This window comes from Ambystoma mexicanum, chromosome 6p, assembly GCF_040938575.1.
Source record: "Ambystoma mexicanum isolate Mex_15411 chromosome 6p, UKY_AmexF1_1, whole genome shotgun sequence".
Lineage (NCBI taxonomy): Eukaryota > Metazoa > Chordata > Amphibia > Caudata > Ambystomatidae > Ambystoma > Ambystoma mexicanum.
The window spans coordinates 615,507,139-615,524,211 of record NC_090935.1 but is presented as its reverse complement, the minus strand read 5'-3'; the positions used below and the strand labels follow the sequence as shown (position 1 = coordinate 615,524,211).

At 47.5% G+C, this 17,073-nt stretch overlaps 1 protein-coding gene across 2 annotated transcripts in view; it reads right to left on the bottom strand.

Annotated features, from left to right (window-relative positions):
- CERT1 (ceramide transporter 1) overlaps positions 1-17,073 on the bottom strand; it is a 1,636,484-nt gene that overhangs the window by 1,031,702 nt on the left and 587,709 nt on the right. For both annotated transcript variants that reach the window (XM_069627469.1, XM_069627468.1), the window contains exon 7: positions 6,147-6,304. In XM_069627469.1, coding sequence (XP_069483570.1) covers positions 6,147-6,304 — 158 coding nt within the window. The remainder of the gene's footprint in view (positions 1-6,146; positions 6,305-17,073) is intronic.

Below are 17,073 nucleotides of genomic sequence, written 5' to 3'. Positions count from 1 at the left end.
GGGGGGGCCGAAGAGGCCAAAGGGTAGAACCTTATATTGGAAATGAAAGCCCATGATCCTGAACCTCAGAAACGAGCGATGGGGTTGCCAGATTGGGAAGTGTAGGCAGGCATCCTTCAGATCCAGTTAGCACATCCAGTCTCCCGCACACATTGTCTCCACTATGAGCGCTGGGGCAACCATCTTGAACTTGTGTAGAGGAAGGGAAAGGTTGAAAGGTCCAACAACTCTCAGGCCTGCCTGGTTCTTGTGTATGGTGAAAATCTGAAAAGAAGCCCAGATGCTGCAGGGAGAATGGGACGTCCTCCTCTGCCTGACTCTACGAGTGGTACAGCAACTCTATTGGCAGAAGTTCGCTCAATCTGTGGGAGCGGAGGAGAGAGGCGAAGGAGGGATAGGTAGCCAGAAGCCCGTGGAGACTACCGAGAGGATCCATGGGTCCATAAACCTTGCACGCCAGCATTGAGAGTGAAGGGCAAGCCAGCCCCCCACTGGAGACTTGTGGATCCGGATGGCTGTGTCATGCTTTTTTGCCCTCGGAGGCTGAGGAGGGGGGACTGGGAAAAGCCTTGAGCCGCCTTGTGCTGCTTGTGCCTGTGCTGGCTCGAGGATCTGTCTGGTTGCCTGGACCGTCTCTTGGAAGCCTCTGAAGCCACAGAAAGACCAACCCTTGTCTGAGCGCTGGTGCGCCTGGCTATATGCCTTGGGGGTGGACTTTGTGCTGATCGATAAGGACATGGCAGTCTGAACTGTTCTTATCGAGTTGCTTGTCCATAGCGGAATGGAACAGAATGCCCCATCTCGAACGGAAGTTCCAGTATACATTCCTGGACATCAGGGTTGAACTTAGTCACCCATACTCAGGTCGGTAGCGATATATATGGCACGCCCGAGGTATCAATGTTAGCCACTGTGGACTCCATTATGTCCTGCGCAACTATTTCGGATTCAGCCAGCCCAGCCTTGAAGCGAGCCCGAGACTGCAAACAGAGCTCTGGAAGGAAATCTGCTATCTTGAGGCTTTGTGCATGGGTTCAAACGGTGGGACAAGGCAGCGAGTACTGTGTTTAGATTCTCACCCTAGGTTTTGTGATGTGGTATAGGTTGCTAAAGTGTACTACACAAGAACTGAGTTTAATAAGTACATAAAGGTATAGTGCCACATCTGTGGCCGAGAAATCCATAGGACTGATCTTTCTTTTACAACAAAAGAGACATTTCTTCCATTGGTGGTAGTAGCAGTGACTGGTGTTTGGTTTTGTAACTTTTCTAATGATATCCACCTTGTGGGGAGATGAACGTGCCCCAATTAGAGGACCTGAGGATCCAGGCTCTTAAATTGGTCATCTGAGGTGTTGGGTGCGTTACACCTGTTGGTTCATTTGTGTTAGTAGGGCTTGGATTGGAAGAAGCCCGATTGGTGGGCATAGACACATGTGCAGAATGTGCAACAACAATGTCAGTCTTGCCCACATTGGTGCAATGAGTATCATTGCTATTCTCCCTTGTTGCTTTTTCTGAATTATCTTGCCAATTGGTCTGTGTATGGAAGAGTATAGTCCATTTCAGTTTACTCTTCATCCCCCACAACCCAATCTACATCTGAATAGATGTCTTCCTCTACTAGATCTTCCTCCTCCTGTGCCTACGTTTGGGCTGGTACTGTTTTGTGTCTCTCTAGTGTTAAGAGACTTGACTACTTTGGGATCGGAGGCGGTGTGGCGGCAAGGGCGGGACTTGACTAAAGCCCATAGATGTGGACAGAGGCTCCTGCCAGGGCCGGACTCCGCACTCCCCACGCCGGCAGCGCCGACATCTCTGAAGAGAACAGAGGGTAGCCACGCCCCCAGAGGTACGCGGAAGAAACCGCGACATGCCTAAGCCTGGCGTCTGTACCAAAGATGGAAACTCTGAGGACGGCGCCAGGCTCAGAGAAATGCTGCCATATCAAAAATCCTCCCATAAACCGGAAATCATGGCAACACTTGCGGGTCTCTGTAATAAAAGGTCAGGCGCCCAGTGAAACTGGCTTCCGATCAACTTTTCAAGCGGATTCTATGCCTTGCTGTCTTTCAATCCCGTTCCAATGCTGTCTTTTGCACTCCCATGAGAAAGGGACGTGTTTACTTATTGCGGTTTCGATGTGGCATTTCGGCCGAATGCCCATGGAGGCGAGCAACAGATTGACTTGGAAAGTCAGAGCTTTCTGCAAAAATACAATGCTGCATTTGTGGGAGGTTTAAATTGGAGAACACCAGATTAAGCAGATGGAAGAAACTTCAGGGAAAGGGGGGACGCACTGCTTTCTATTGCCCGTTAAGCACAAATCTGTTCACCTTGTTTGGAGTTTCCCAGTGCAGGCCTGGCAGAGATTAGGAGTTACCTGGCTGGCACTTGAACGGTGAAGTATAATTAACCATGTTACATTAACCTTTTTATGTAGTTTAAGTATGCAGATTTGATAAACAGCCATAACGAGCCATTTTACATTTGTGCTGAAAGTGTGTTGTGTGAATAACTGCCTTTCAACCTGTAAAGGTTTTTCTTATTGTATGATGGGGCTGTAAAAAAGATTACTGTGCACATTTGAAAAGCAAAACATGTGTCCAGCTCCATCCTGTTCAGTCGGCGTCTTAGGTTTATGCGCCGAGCCGGTGTGAGCTTTTGTCAAAACGACATCCGTTTTTAGTGCAGGATGTTAGTCTAATTTACCTTTGGGTCGTGTGCAGCTTTCTGGATGCCATGGTTTGTCTACAGCACAACCCTACATTGGCCCGTTGGAGGTTGGGGCCGGCAGCCAACTAAACTATTTGTGTTACCTTCATCTCTTGCTCTTCAGCGTCACTCTCGCTTCCAGTCTCGAGATATTGCGCCGTAGCAGCAGATTCTCCCAATTTCTTTTTGGCCTGCATAGCGCAGGCTTGCCACATCTTTGTTCAAGCTCTTCTAAAGTATTCGGTCTACAAATCCTGCAGGCTTTGCAAGGAGTTGTGATCCTTTGGAAGAACGCTAGTGCACACTCTGTGCGTGTCCTTCCCAATGGAATTTGGTATTGCACCTAGGGAAGAATTTGAATGCAGTCGTCTCCATTGGGTAGCCCAGAACCGGCTGAACAGGTACTAATTAATCTGGGTGAAACTGCAATGGGGGTTAAAGGCAATTAACACTTCTTTATGAAGTTATAACTCAGACCTACCCCACACTCCTACTGCATCGCCTTTACGGCATGGTGCACCTTTTCGGTTTATGATTAAGCGTCAGATGATGGTACACTGCATCGCTCTGCCATCGAGTTTGATGCCGTCGCTCAGAGTTGGGCATCAGTTAGGCCTCGGCATTCGATCTCGATGTACTTTGTGAGGTAGATTTTTCATTTTTATGCCAAATGTCCTTAACCTAGGAGACCAACATACTTTTTGCTGGACTTGTGAAATTGTTGTCTATGTTCCTGGGTGAGTGGGAACCTTTTTCCCCACTCACCCATTCTTTTACTCTGACTATGGGAGTCATTTTTGTGTCTCTCCATACTTTATTTTTGGAGTCATGATTTCCTCCATAGGAAATGCTATAGGCATCTGTAATTTACTTTTGCAGCACACTGTGCTTTCTGTGCTGTGTTGCTGGGGAGCCCCTTGGGCTTCCCCCTTTTATTTTTTTCTCCTTGCAAGAACACATGCTCAAGGGAGGAGGATACTCTATTCTTTTTACATTGTAAGACCAGCACACACCACCTTATAGGGAGAACTGAGAAGTTACACTTTATCCCCTTTCTCATTGCTCATGTAACATTTCTGTTAGTGACAAGCATACCTGAATGGCTGGTGGCAGTGTGCTTGTTCTACCGACTTTCCAGTAATTTCTAACCGCAGGCTGTGTGCACAGACGCAGTAATGCACAGAAGTGGTGGCAGTTTCTTTTTTCACCATTTTTTTTGCTTGCATGTCCTTTATGATATGCAAGGTGGGGAAGGTTCTTCTCGTACTTTTAACTTCGATGGGAAGCCTTTGAGAAGCCAGCAAGGCGCCAGGGTGTCTGAGGACAGGAAGTAGGGGAAAGATCACGAAACTCCGCTGGCCTATGTCTTCTAGCATGCCTGCCTGGAACCAGTTCCAACTGAGGCCTGTTGTCCGGAAAGGACAGTCACCCACCCAAAGTTTGAATGGGGCATGAATGCCGATTGGCTGGGTTCCTAAATACGAGGATGGATTCCTGTTGCCCAAACAGTCGACCACTGTAACTAAATTCAAAGATGAGATGATGTCTGCAGCTACTTTAAGCAACTGGAGATGCCTGCTGAGTGACCACTGCTGTGCTGACCCTTTCTACCATGCGACAGGGGTGCTCCAAAGTGGAAGACTCTTTCCTTTGGGCCGGTGGGCATAATCAAACTTGAGACGACCTGCATTTTGACTTATCCCGCGACTACCTGCGACCTTTCTGGGCTTCAACCTGCCAATCCCTAGGGCTGGCGACCATTGTGCAGTCTTCAGAAGATTGAATCCTCCAGAAACTTTGGTGAACACTTTCAGGACCTCCAGAGGCAAGATTCCACTCCTTGACGTCCTCTCATCAGAGAGCGGGACTGAGAAAGCGAGGCGAATCGACCGGGCGAGAACTGTTTTTAATCTGGTATCCTGAAAAGGGTGCCAAAACCACAGACACAAGAGAAGCTACGAAGAATCCTTTGCTGCAAGCACTTCCACTCGAAAGCTGGTGCAAAATCGCTTCCAGTGCCCCTTTTTTCCTCAGAAGACCAAGAAATTGGTGACCGGGTCCTGCAACATCTGCATCTTTAGGACGTCCACCTGCATCATCTTCACTGCCGAGTAACTATGAGACTCTAGGTAATACTCACCCAGAGTCGTTCTGCTGCTCCTGTGTTGGTGATTTGAACGTTTGGGTGTTCGGCCCTGCCTAACGCTTGTGCGCATTCAGGGAGAGCCTGCCAACTTCCCTGAACCCCATTTTACCTACAAACGCTTAGTACGAACTTGCTACAGAAGAATACTCTGGAACTCTGACTTTTCTACAGCTTGTGCTGTATCCTGATCTGCCTATAACAGGCCATTGGTGCCCAGTGTCCCCTTCTTCTGACTGAGAATCTCAAACCTAGATAGGGAAGGACTGCTGAAGCCCATGGCCCCTCTTTAAAATGGTATTACAAGTGTTTAAAAAAGTGTTTGCCTGCTTATGTTGCTCCTGTAAATTCATTTTATTCCTGAAACAGAATATTCTATAAAGTTTACCACAAAGTGATTTTTACTTAACTTTAATTGTATACTGCCATTCTATAAGACTTTTACACCGTGGTTTTCTATTGTGTTTGCCAATTGTGATAATACTTCCTTTTCTGGAGAATTCTTTGCCTGTGTTATGTATACACTCTGGTAGATTATATATATTCATTATTTTTATATATATTTTTTTTTCTTTGGACCATATGTATGCTACAAGTTCTTCGTACCTTCCTACAGCCCTCTATCCCTCCTGCCATAGTTACCCTTACCGTGAGTGCTACAGGCCTATAAATTGGAGTTCAGTATTGCCAAGGAGAGTGCCTTATTAAGTCCTAGATACATTGACTTTAGGAAAAAACCCTAAAATACTTACTTACAGGGTCAATGCGTTTTTTTCAATCCAACCTCAGTGCTAGAAAAAAAAACACAATTTGAGGATGTCTACGTGTGAAGGATCATGGGTACCCAAAATGCTGGGATAGCATTACAGGTGCAACCCCTGCCAATGCCCAGTTTTTTCGAAATAGAAAAAATCTGGAATACTTTGCACCAACCACTAGATGGCAGACTATGCAAAGCATGGGAATATAAGCAGATTCACCAGCACTAGAAAGTGTTATCTGGGACCCTGATGATACACACAGTAAAATGTCAAATTTGTAATGCAGCATTTCATTTACATTTAAGAATGGACTCAAACGTTGAATGTTATTTAGACCAAATCAATAATTAAAGACATTTTAAAATATACATCTGACACTTCTGAAGAGAAATATAAAAGGTATGCAATGCCTAGATCCTGTGTAAAAAGTAACCTTTGACAGCAAGATGTTGCACACCAGTGAAAGTATGCTTTTGCAAACTGGCCTCAAAGACACCAAACACAGCTGATGGTAAAGACCATCCTACCTTATCCAATCTTTTTTGCCAACTGTCCTCTCGCTTTACCATGAGTTCAATGCAATGAGATAATGTTGCAAGGATTCCAGCTGTGGTAGCTTTAAATGTAATCGCTTCTCCTTTGAAGTCAATGCCATTAATTCCTTTGGGGGTCACAAGTGGAAATACTAGAATTAAAAATGAAAGCTTAAATTACAAAAATGTCAAACTAAACAATGTATAAATATTGTAACTTGCCGACAGAAAAAACATGCACTGATCATCAAGCCTATTAGGGTCAAATGGACACTATCAGAGCTGCTAGAGACATACCTGGCAGAAAGCAAAGAATAAGAGCCAAGCCAGAAGTTTGACAAGCACAAGTGAAGACTCTAAAGATCAGATTTAAACAGGCGCATTTTAAAAATATAAAACAAAAGTCAACAAGTAAATCATTGTCACAGCAGATTTTGCTTCTTATCTGACATAATAAAATTTTATTTCTAAAGTTATAACATACTTTTCCATTCGAAGAGGACAGTGTTGCGATTTTCCAGTTGTCAAATTTTCAAATAATGTACACTGGAATTAAAGAAAAAGTTGCTGCATGACCCAAACGAGTGACATAGGAAGTAAAGTAATAAACGAACAAGTTACTTACTGCTGGTAACGTTCTTTCGACTGGATGTTCCTTCCACGTATTCCTCATCTTTGATATTTCCAATATCCAGCTTTGCTGCTTCGGAATAGTTTTTTCATCAGGGTGCGCTGTGCGTCGATGCCGGTCGACTCGATGTCCCTCTGAGGCCTCCGTCGCAATGTCGACTTCACCAAAGGTATATGTAGAAGGCGCAGCGCCCGTTTGGCCTCATTTCCGTTTTTACGGGGCAAGGATTATCTTGTGTCTGACGTTTACTCCCCCTGAGAGAGCGTAGACTAACCGCATGGGAAATTATACTGCGGGGTAGGTTGGGAGGGGCGATAAGGAATACGTGGGAGGAACATCCAGTCGAAAGCATATTACTAGGGCTAAGTGACTTATTCTTCAAATGGATTGGGTCCTCCCACGTATTCTCATCTTTGATACACTCCCAAAGCCGTTTAAATAATCTGGGGGTGGGAGTAGAATTTATGACATGAGATTTTATGATTGTGTATGCACGGAATGCAACACTGCTTTGCCAAATGCAGACTCCTGACCGGAGGAAGAGTCTAAACTATAATGTTTAGAGAAGGTGTTTACAGCCGACCATGTGGCACATATATCCCTTATTGAAACGCCCCTCTGTAAAGCAGAAGTTGCCATGCCTCTGGTCGAATGAGCTCAGGATCTTATGGCGCCAGTTTGTAGCATTCCGATATTGCCAATATAATCCATATGGATAGAGTTTTTTTGGTAATAGCCAAACCCAATTTGTGACCTGAAAAACCAACAAATAACTGGGCATCCTGTCTTAACCTTGTCAATCTGGAGATGTAAAAGCTCAGTGCATGTTTAGGGTCAAGCCTATGAAGCCTTTTCCCTTCCTTACCAGGATGGGGTGGAGGATAAAAAGATGGTAACGTTATCATCTGAGTGAGATGGATGTCTGAATTTTGGGGAGAAAACGTGGGGTTCACTTTCAATACCACTTTGTCTTTATAAAAGATAGTGTAAGGAGGCGTGCATGATAAAGCCTGTAGCTCACTCAGATGTCATTGCTACTAAAAAAAAGATGGTTTTTAGAGTTCGTAGCCTCAAGGGACTGGAGTGTAAAGGCTCGAAAGGTGACCCAATCAAATCACTAATTTGAGATCCCAAAGTGGGACTTGAAAAGGGATTATAGGGAAAATATTAGTCCCTTTAAGAATTGTACTATTAAAGCAATCTTAAAACAAGAGACTTCCTCTAAGGTGTGCTTAAAAATAGAAAGCTCCACCAAATATCCCTTGATGGTACAAATCTGGAGCCCCAGATTTGCCACATGTAATAAAAAAGCACACACCATTCGTGTATTACATGTAAAAGGGTTAACATTCTTTTCTCTAGACCAGTTGCAGAACTTATTCCAGTGGTAGCGGTACAAAGATTTAGTTGCTGGCCTTCTGGCTGAAAGTAAAATCTCCATTACGTCGTCCGGGAGGTCCCAATCCTTGTATCTCAGCCTCTAAGAAACCATGTGTGAAGGCCGAGCGTCCTGATATCTGGATGGAGAACCCGACCATCCACTCGCGAGAGAAGGTCCTCTCTTTGTGGAAGACATATTGGAGGGCAGATGGACATGTCCAGAAGGTTAAGGTACCACGTCCTCCAGGCCCAATGTGGGGCAATTAGGATCATGGATTTCCTGAACTTTCTCAACCTCCAGATTATGCGAGGAATGATGGGGACTGGAGGAAACGCATATAGGAGTGGAAATTCCAAGTCCACTACGAACAAGTCTCCTAGAGCTCCTCTTGGGGGAAATTCCCTTTAACAGTACAGTACACACTTCCGGTTGGCACTGGTCGCGAACAGTTCCACTTGAGGGGTTCCCCAAAGGGTGAAGATCTCTTCAAGGACTTCATGAGCTAGTTCCCACTCGTGGGAGACTGCTCAGCCTATTCAGAGCGTACGTCGTCATGTTCTTCTCTCCACCTAGATGAACTGCATTGCCTCTCTGCACAGTGGTAGTGACTCTACACCACCTCTCCTGTTGAGGTAGTACATGGCCACTGTGGTGTCCATCAGGACATTATTTCCCCGTACAGATGGTAGGAAGGCCTTCAGGGCTAGTCTGATTGCCCTCAGCTCTATTAGGTTGACATGTAGTTTGGACTCCGATGGAGACCAACGGCCGCTGATTGTCAGATAGTTGTTATAGGCTCTCCACCCTGTGAGTGAGGCGTCCGTCACCACTGTTTTATCCAGCCATGGTTACCAAAACAGTTCTCCTTTCAAGATGTTCTCCCAACAGGCCCACCACTGAAGATCCAGTGAAACTCTGCTTGGGATTTGTAGGTGGTCTCACATCCTTCCTGAGAATTGTGACCAATGAGTCCTGAGAGCCCATTTGAGAGATCTCATTCCCAGACGAGCCTCTGGCACCAGAAAAATGCAGGATGCCATGAGGCCAAGCAACCTTAGAAAATCGAAGGACGGTAGACACTGGACATTCTGGAATTTGGTCACCATCTGCAGAATGTCTTGAGCCCTCACCTCTGGTGGCGAGGCTTTTCCCAGGGATGCATCCAGGAGTGCTACGATGAACTGTAGTATTTGTGATGGTAGTTGAGGGAGAAGCCCAGTCTGTGAAGGGAGTGGCAGGTGTAGCAGAGATGATCTAAGGCCAGGTCTGGGGAACTGGCCCTGATCAGCCAATCGTCTAGGTAGGAGAAAACGTGAATTCCACCCCTCCTGAGACTCGCTGCCACACCCGCCATCAGCTTGGTGAAAACCCTCGGGCGCAGATCAGCCCAAATGGCAGAACTCGAAAATGATAATGAGAACCGCCAATGACGAAGGAACAAGTTAGTTAGCTGTAACTTTTGTTCTCCAGCATGGGTCTGGCATGGATTCACATGCTCATGAATATTCCCAGTCAGGCTGGGAATTCTGGGTAAATAAAAAAATCAGTTTCAGTTTTGTTTCTGATCTGTCTTTCTACTAATACCCAAAGTGAGTGAGAGTGTGCGGGGGTCTGAAATGGACGCTCATATGGGTAAAATGGTCCACAGTTTATTAAATGTGCCTGGTAGCTGCAGAAGGTGTCCAGGAATGAAAATTCTAAATGCGCACACAATTTTGCACGTTTGTTACGCTCACCTGGTATCCACGGGGGTGCCACCCAGCCGGGTTGCTCGTTGGTATACTTCTCAGTGGTTCCCAGATGTGGTCTGCAGGGAAGGTTCCGCCTGAAAATACAGGAGGGCTGTGTTCAAGACTGGCCGATCGAGGTAAGTATCTTCCCACCACCCCATATGATTTCAGCCCCTCTGGGCTCTCTCCTCACCTTGTAGAATTAGGCGTGCTTTCCGTCCTGCCTTCTTGGCAGGGGCGCGTTGTCTTTCATGGGCGTGTGCCGTCCAGTTACTTCACTGACGCCGGCCCGTTTGATGTCTTTCAGGTAGGTCTTATTGCTGTTTTTTCGTATTGTGTTATTCCTGCATCCCTTTCTATGTTTAATAATGTCTCTTTTCTCCCTTAGATATGCAGAGCTTCAGAGTGGTGAACTGGCTGAGTTGGGCCTCGCCGGTAAATGATGGCGCGCTATGATGCGCATAGTGCTTACTTACCGCAGCGCTGCAATGTCTTGCCTTTGCTAACCTGTTTTCCGTCTTTTCTCATAGGTCGCGGTGTTCTTCCAGCATGTGTGAAATTTCCAGAGCGATGCCAGCCGAGATGAGATCAGCCAGGTAAGCCTTTTGAGCAGTTCGTAGTTTTGCAATGTCTCTAATGCCTTCTTTAATGTTGTCTTTACCTTCCTCTTTCAGGTTTTTCGGTCCGGGAGGCGTGCGGATCACGGAAGCTGTTCATAGGAGCTGCGAGCGGATAAAGATGGAGATTGCAGGTAAGATGCGGCTGCTAACGATGTTCCTTGTGTCTCCTTGCAGGTTCTGCTTCTCCAGGGCTCATGGGAATAGCTGGACACGGTGAGCGTCACGTTGCAGACTGCAAAGTAACACGAAGCGTGTTTTGTTCGGGTGTGGTTTAAATAGCCCCAACAAAGTAGTCCAGGTAAAATAGTCCCTAGGCCACCACACCCAAAACACTATACGGCATAGCTTGGTTCCTAGGAGCCAAGCTACGTGGATGCCTCCATGTTGGCTGAAAGCCTCAAATAAAGTACTTCCCTGAACACGTCTTTCACTGTGTATGAGCCTGGTGCCATAGGCGCCAGGACTGGCCCCAAGAGGGCTTTCGAAGTGGATGCCAGGCCTTATTGGAGACCGGAGTCCTGATCCCACCTGGCCAATGGGTTTGCCAGTGGGGGATCTGGGACGAGGGTTGTGACAGTTTCCAGACTTACATCCTTGGAGGAGGAAAGCTTTAAGATCTTCGCAGCAGAGACCTCAATGTGTGGACCTAGTTGAGACAACAGTGGGCACTCGAGAAGCATCTTTTCATTGGGCACTATTGCTACTTGAAGTTTACAGTCTTGGATCTGAAAACTGTTGGGATGCACGTACAGATCCCATGCCCACCCCAAAAGATTCAGGCTCATAAAAATCTATTAGCGCTCAAAAGAATGAAGGTGTGTGGTCGTTGTAAGGTGGCGGGGCAGAGAGCGCAAAGGGGAACTACAAATGCACTTATTTCATGGTAGTGATAGAAGCGTAGTTAGGCCCAGGTATAGGGCACAGTGCTATTCGGTAGCAGTAGGAATTAAAATGTGCAACAGTGATGTAGACCCAGGGCCTGGGAAATATGGAAGTATTACCATTTTGGAAGACAGGCCTAACATTTTGTATTCCCTTGTTGAAGGTGTAGCAGCATGGCACAATGAAGTGTGGGAATCATTTTCTCTTCGCCAAGCCCCAGTAGTGAAGCTGAGAATAAGGACATTCACGTCAAGCAGATGAACAAGTTACTTCTTACCTTGTAACGTTCTTTCGATGGGATGTTCCTCCGACGTATTCCTTATCTTTGATAATTCGTCTCCAGCTTGCTGGCCTCGCAAATTTTTTCTCTGTAGAGGGCGCTGCGCGTCAACGTCCACCGAGTCGATGTCCCTCGACAGCCACCGTATCGGCGCCGATGTCACCATGCCCATAAATAGCCACACACGGCGTTCGTTGCTCAGTTCCGTTTTGTAGCATAAAATAAGTCATGCCTGAATTGGTTATTGACCTTGAAGGAGCGCAAGCTGCAACCACAAGGGAAGTATTACTGCAGGGATGGATGGGAGGGGTGATAAGTAATACGTCGGAGGAACATCCCATCGAAAGAACGTTACAAGGTAAGAAGTAACTTTTTCTTCGAAGGGATTGTGTCCTCCGACGTATTCCTGATCTTTGATAAGACTCCCATAGCAGTGGCATGTAATTGGAGGTGGGAGTAATAATGTCATGTAGCCCTTTTTACCGAATGTAATACGGCTTTGCCAAATCTGGTCTCTTGACTAGTGGAGGAATCCAGGTTGTAAAATTTTGTGAATGTATGTGCGGACGACCATGTGGCAGCCGCACATATGTCTCGGACCGGTACCCCTCTTTGGAGGGCCGAAGAGGCTGCGATACCCCTGCTTGAATGAGCCCTAAGATTTTGGGGTGGCTCTTTCCCCGCCAGTTTGTAACATTCCAGAATGGGCAAAATAATCCACCTGGAAATGGTCTGTTTTGGTATGGGTAGTCCCAACTTGTGACCGAGTATCCTTCAAACAGTTGGTCTGCTTGCCTAATCCTAGCCAGTCTGCTGAAGTAAAAGCTCAGAGCTCGCCTTGGGTCCAGCCTATGTAGCCTTTCTTCCTCTTTCCCGGATGGGGAGGAGGGTAGAACGAATGTAAGGTAATTTTCTGAGTGATATGAAATTCAGAAACCACCTTTGGGAGGAAATTAGGCTTCACCTGTAGGACAACTTTGTCCTTATGGAACTTGGAATGGTCTTGGAGGATGAACATTAGTTAATCCCTTGAGAAATTGTATTACTAGAGGTAGTTTGAAATACGATGGTTCCTCCGCAGTGCGCTTGAAGATTGAAAGCGCTGCGAGATAGCCTTTTACAGTGCCAACTTGAAGGCCTGAGTTTGCCAAGTAGAGTAGAAACGATAACACCGTTGGTGTACCACATGAAAAAGGGTCGATATTCCCTTCTCTACACCAGCTGCAAAATTTGTTCCAACGGCAGCGGTATAAAGACTTTGTTGCTGGCCTTCTGGTCGAAAGCAACACCTCCATGACGTCATCAGGGATGTCCCAATCCTTTTACCTCAACCTTTCAGATCCAAGCGTGAAGGTTGGGGGTTCTGATGTCTGGATGGAGAACCTGACCCCCCTTCTGTGAGAGAAGATTCTCTTTGAGTGTAAGACATATTGGAGGACAGATGGACATATCTAGAAGGTCCGGGTACCACTTTCTCCTGGCCCAGTCCGGGGGAATTAGGATCATGGTTTTCCGGAATCTTCTCAACCTCCTGATCATTTGAGGAATAACAGGGACTGGTGGAAACACGTAAAGGAGTGGGAACTCCCAGTCCACTGCGAACGTGTCCCCTAGAGCTCCTCTCGGGGGAAATTCCCTTTAACAAAACAGATCGTACTTCCTGTTGCTGCTGGTGGCGAACAGATCCACCTGAGGGGTTCCCCAAAGGGCGAAGATCTCTTGAAGGACTTCCTGAGCTAGCTCCCACTCGTGGGAGACTGTGCTCTGCCTGCTCAGAGCGTCCGCTGTCAAGTTCTTCTCTCCGGCTAGGTGGACTGCCGATAGAGAGATTCCTTCTTGGATTGCCCAAAACCAGAGCTGCATTGCATCTCTGCACAGTGGCAGTGACCCTACGCCTCTTTTGTTGATGTAGTGCATGGCCACTGTGTTGTCCGTCATTATCAGGACATTTCTCCCCTGTACTGATGGCAGGAAAGCTTTCAGCGCTAGTTTGATTGCTGTGAGCTCTAATAGGTTGAGGTGTAGTCTGGACTCTGATGGAGACCAACGACCGCTGATGGTCAAGTCGTTGGCATGGGCTCCCCACCCCGTGAGTGAGGCGTCTGTGACTACTGTTATCTCCGGCCATGGTTGCCAAAACAGTTCTCCTTTCAAGATGTTCTCTGGATAGGCCCACCATTGAAGGTCGCGGGCTACCTTGTCCGGAATCCGGAGGAGATCTGTCATTCTCCCTGAGAATTGCGACCACTGAGTTCTCAGAGACCACTGAAGAGATCTCATGCTCAGGCGAGACTCTGGCACAAGGAAGATGCAGGATGCCATGAGGCCTAGCAAACTCAAAAAGTCGAAGGCTGGGAGACGTTGGGCATTTTGGAACTTGTTGACCATCTGCAGAATATCTTGAGCCCTCCCCTCTGGTGGCGAGGCTTTTCCCAGGGAAGTGTCCAGGACCACTCCAATGAACTGGAGTCTCTGTGATGGTATCATCTGTGACTTCTTTAAATTGAGGGAAAAGCCCAGTTTGTGAAGGAAGTGGCAGACAATCTAGCTGGATCTGAGCTTGTTCCGAAGATACAGCCCTGATCAGCCAATCGTCCAGGTCGGGGTAGACGTGGATCCCTTCCCTCCTTAGACTGGCATCCACTACCGACATTAGCTTGGTGAAGACCCTCGAGGCGGAGGTCAGCCCAAATGGCAGAACAAAAAATTGATAATGAGAGTCGCCAATTGCGAACCTCAGGTATTTCCTGTGTTTGAGATGGATTGGCACATGGAAATAAGCATCCTTATGGTCCAGAGGTACCAGCCAGTCCTGGAGCTGGAGGGCCTGAAGGATCTGAGAGAGAGTTACCATCTTGAACTTGTCCTTCCTGAGGAACTTGTTCAATTCTCTTAAGTCCAAGATGGGTCTCAGTCCTCTGTCCTCCTTTGGTATGAGAAAGTAGGGGGGAGTACCAGCCCTTCTTCCTGTCTGCTGCAGGTACCGGTTCTATGGCACCTTTCTCTAGCAGGTCTATAATTTCCTGCAAGAGGAGTGATCTGGAACTTTTAGAGAGCTGTGCCCCGGTGGATGACTCAGGGTTGTGTAGAAAGGGTAGGCAGTAACCCTGGGCAACTGTCTCCAATGCCCAAGCATCTGACGTTATAGCCTGCCATTCCATCAGATGGCGAGTTAACCTGCCCCCTACAGGTGTTTTGTGTGGAGAGAACTCATAGTGGTTTGGGGGCGGCTGATGCAGATTGAGGGTAAAGAGGCACCTGCTGCTGCGGCTTTATTACTTTTGACCCGTCCACCTCGGGTGGATCTCCTTTGGCCTCTTTGAGCCGGCTGTCCTCTGCCTTTCCTGAATGCGGAATAGCGAATGAATTTCTCTCCCAGAGATTCCTGAGGGGCGAAAAGGAGTTTGGCGGATTGCAGCTCCTAAAGATTTTGCCGCTGCTTTAGATATCTGCAACTTTTGCAGACTGTCATCAGCCTTTTTACCGAATAAAGAAGAGCCGTCAAAGGGCATATTCAGACGTCTGGCCTGTACATCTGGAGCAAAGCTCGCAACCACGCATGCCTGCGGATTGTCGTACTTGCCGCCATGGCCCTGCCAATACTGTCAGCGGAATCAATGCCAGTTTGAAGTGACTCGCGCATGGCATCTTTGTCATCTTTAATGATGGCAAGGAAGGCTTCCCTTTCCTCTCCTTCCGGTATGCAGTAAGCCGCTGATGAAGCACACTCCCACAGTGTGTGACTGAACCTGGCGAGCATACAGGTGGTGTTGATGGACTTCAACGCCATACTACAAGCAGAAAAGACTTTTTGCCATAGAATTGTACCTTTTGTCATCTCTATCCTGTGAGACAGTAGGGTAAGCGGATCTGCTGCTTGATGAAGTTGCCGCTTGAACCACCAGGCTCTCTGGAGTGGGGTGTTTTGATAAGTATTCAGGGTCAGCCGCAGCTACCCTATACTTGGCTGACAATCTTATTGACTGCAAGGATAACCTCAGGAGTTTCCCAATTAGATGAAATCTTCCTTTGCAAGGCTGCATGGAAGGGGACCACAGGATCCTCCTGTGGGCCTTTGTCTAGTATGTCTGTCAGGTAATCCGGTTGAAAAACAGGTGACGGCGCAGACCAACCCATAAATTCAATACTCCTTGCCATCAGGGTTCTAGAGGGTGTTTCGGCATGTTCCCCTGGGTCTTGTTTGACAAATTCCACTTCTGGGGAAGTGTCCAGCCCACTTGCCTCATGTAACGATTCCTGTAGGTCTTTCAACCTTCTTTCCTGAGAGGTAAAATCCTCTGAAACAGGTAGTGTGGTCCTCTGCAACCTGAAGGTTTCCTGGTCAGAATCCTCCCCTTCTTCATAGATTGAAGATAACCCGGGGTACTCCGACCTCAGAAATGGTGTAAAACCCATTTCTAAAGGCAGAAGGAGCCAAACTCGTCATTATTGGGTGAGAAAACGATGTCGTCGACGCCGATGTGACAGGCTTCGAAGGCGCCGAGAAAGGCGCCAAGAAAACTGGAAGAGGCCTCGAAGAACTCGAGAGGATCGAGATCCTCCTCGAGGATGTAGAGGACAGTCTCGGCGTCGTGCCGGAGGCTCTTGGTATCACCGTTGGTTGTGAAGTAGCCGTGGTTTTCTCTTCCATCGTCATCGACGATGGCGTCGATTCGATCGACTGATGCGTCGAAGAACCCTTCGACAACGGCGTTGATTGCCCCGATCCATGCGTCGAAGGGATCTTCCGCGAAGGCAGTGACTTCTTACCCGATGGCCCGTGGCGCTCTCGGGTTGACTCTTTCGCCGGGTGCAGCGACTCGCGGCGTTTCGCTTTTTTGCCCGGGTATCACCCTAAGCTGTCTTCGAGGGGGTCGAGGCTGCTTTCTCGAAGACACTTAGCATTTTCTTCCTGAGTTCCTCCCACTCAGTCTGAGAGCTGTGTTTTGTGGGCAGGAGACCCTCTCTGGGGAAACAGAAGATGACGAGGAAGGGGATCTTCGACGTCTCTTCTTTGAGTGTCTCGATCTCGACGAAAGGTGGGAGCTACTTCGAGACCTAGAATGGGAATGCTTTCGACGGCGAGGAGACGAATGCCTCGACCGAAGAAACTTTCGAGGAGGTTTTGACTGACTTACCTCTCTCGAGCTCCCCCTTGCGCTCCTTCAAGGCTTTCGCCGTCATGGACATGCAGTCCTCACTCTCCGAACAATGGTGCTCGACTCCCAAGCACCACAAGCAGATCCTGTGTGGATCTATTATCAACATTTTCTTACCGCAGTTTCGACATTTTTTGAAGCCGGACCGCGGCATCGTCGGTACCGATGAAGAAGCCATTGAGAACGAGTTGGTATTTCGAGTTTTTAAATAAAAGATGGTTTATCTGACTGAATTGAG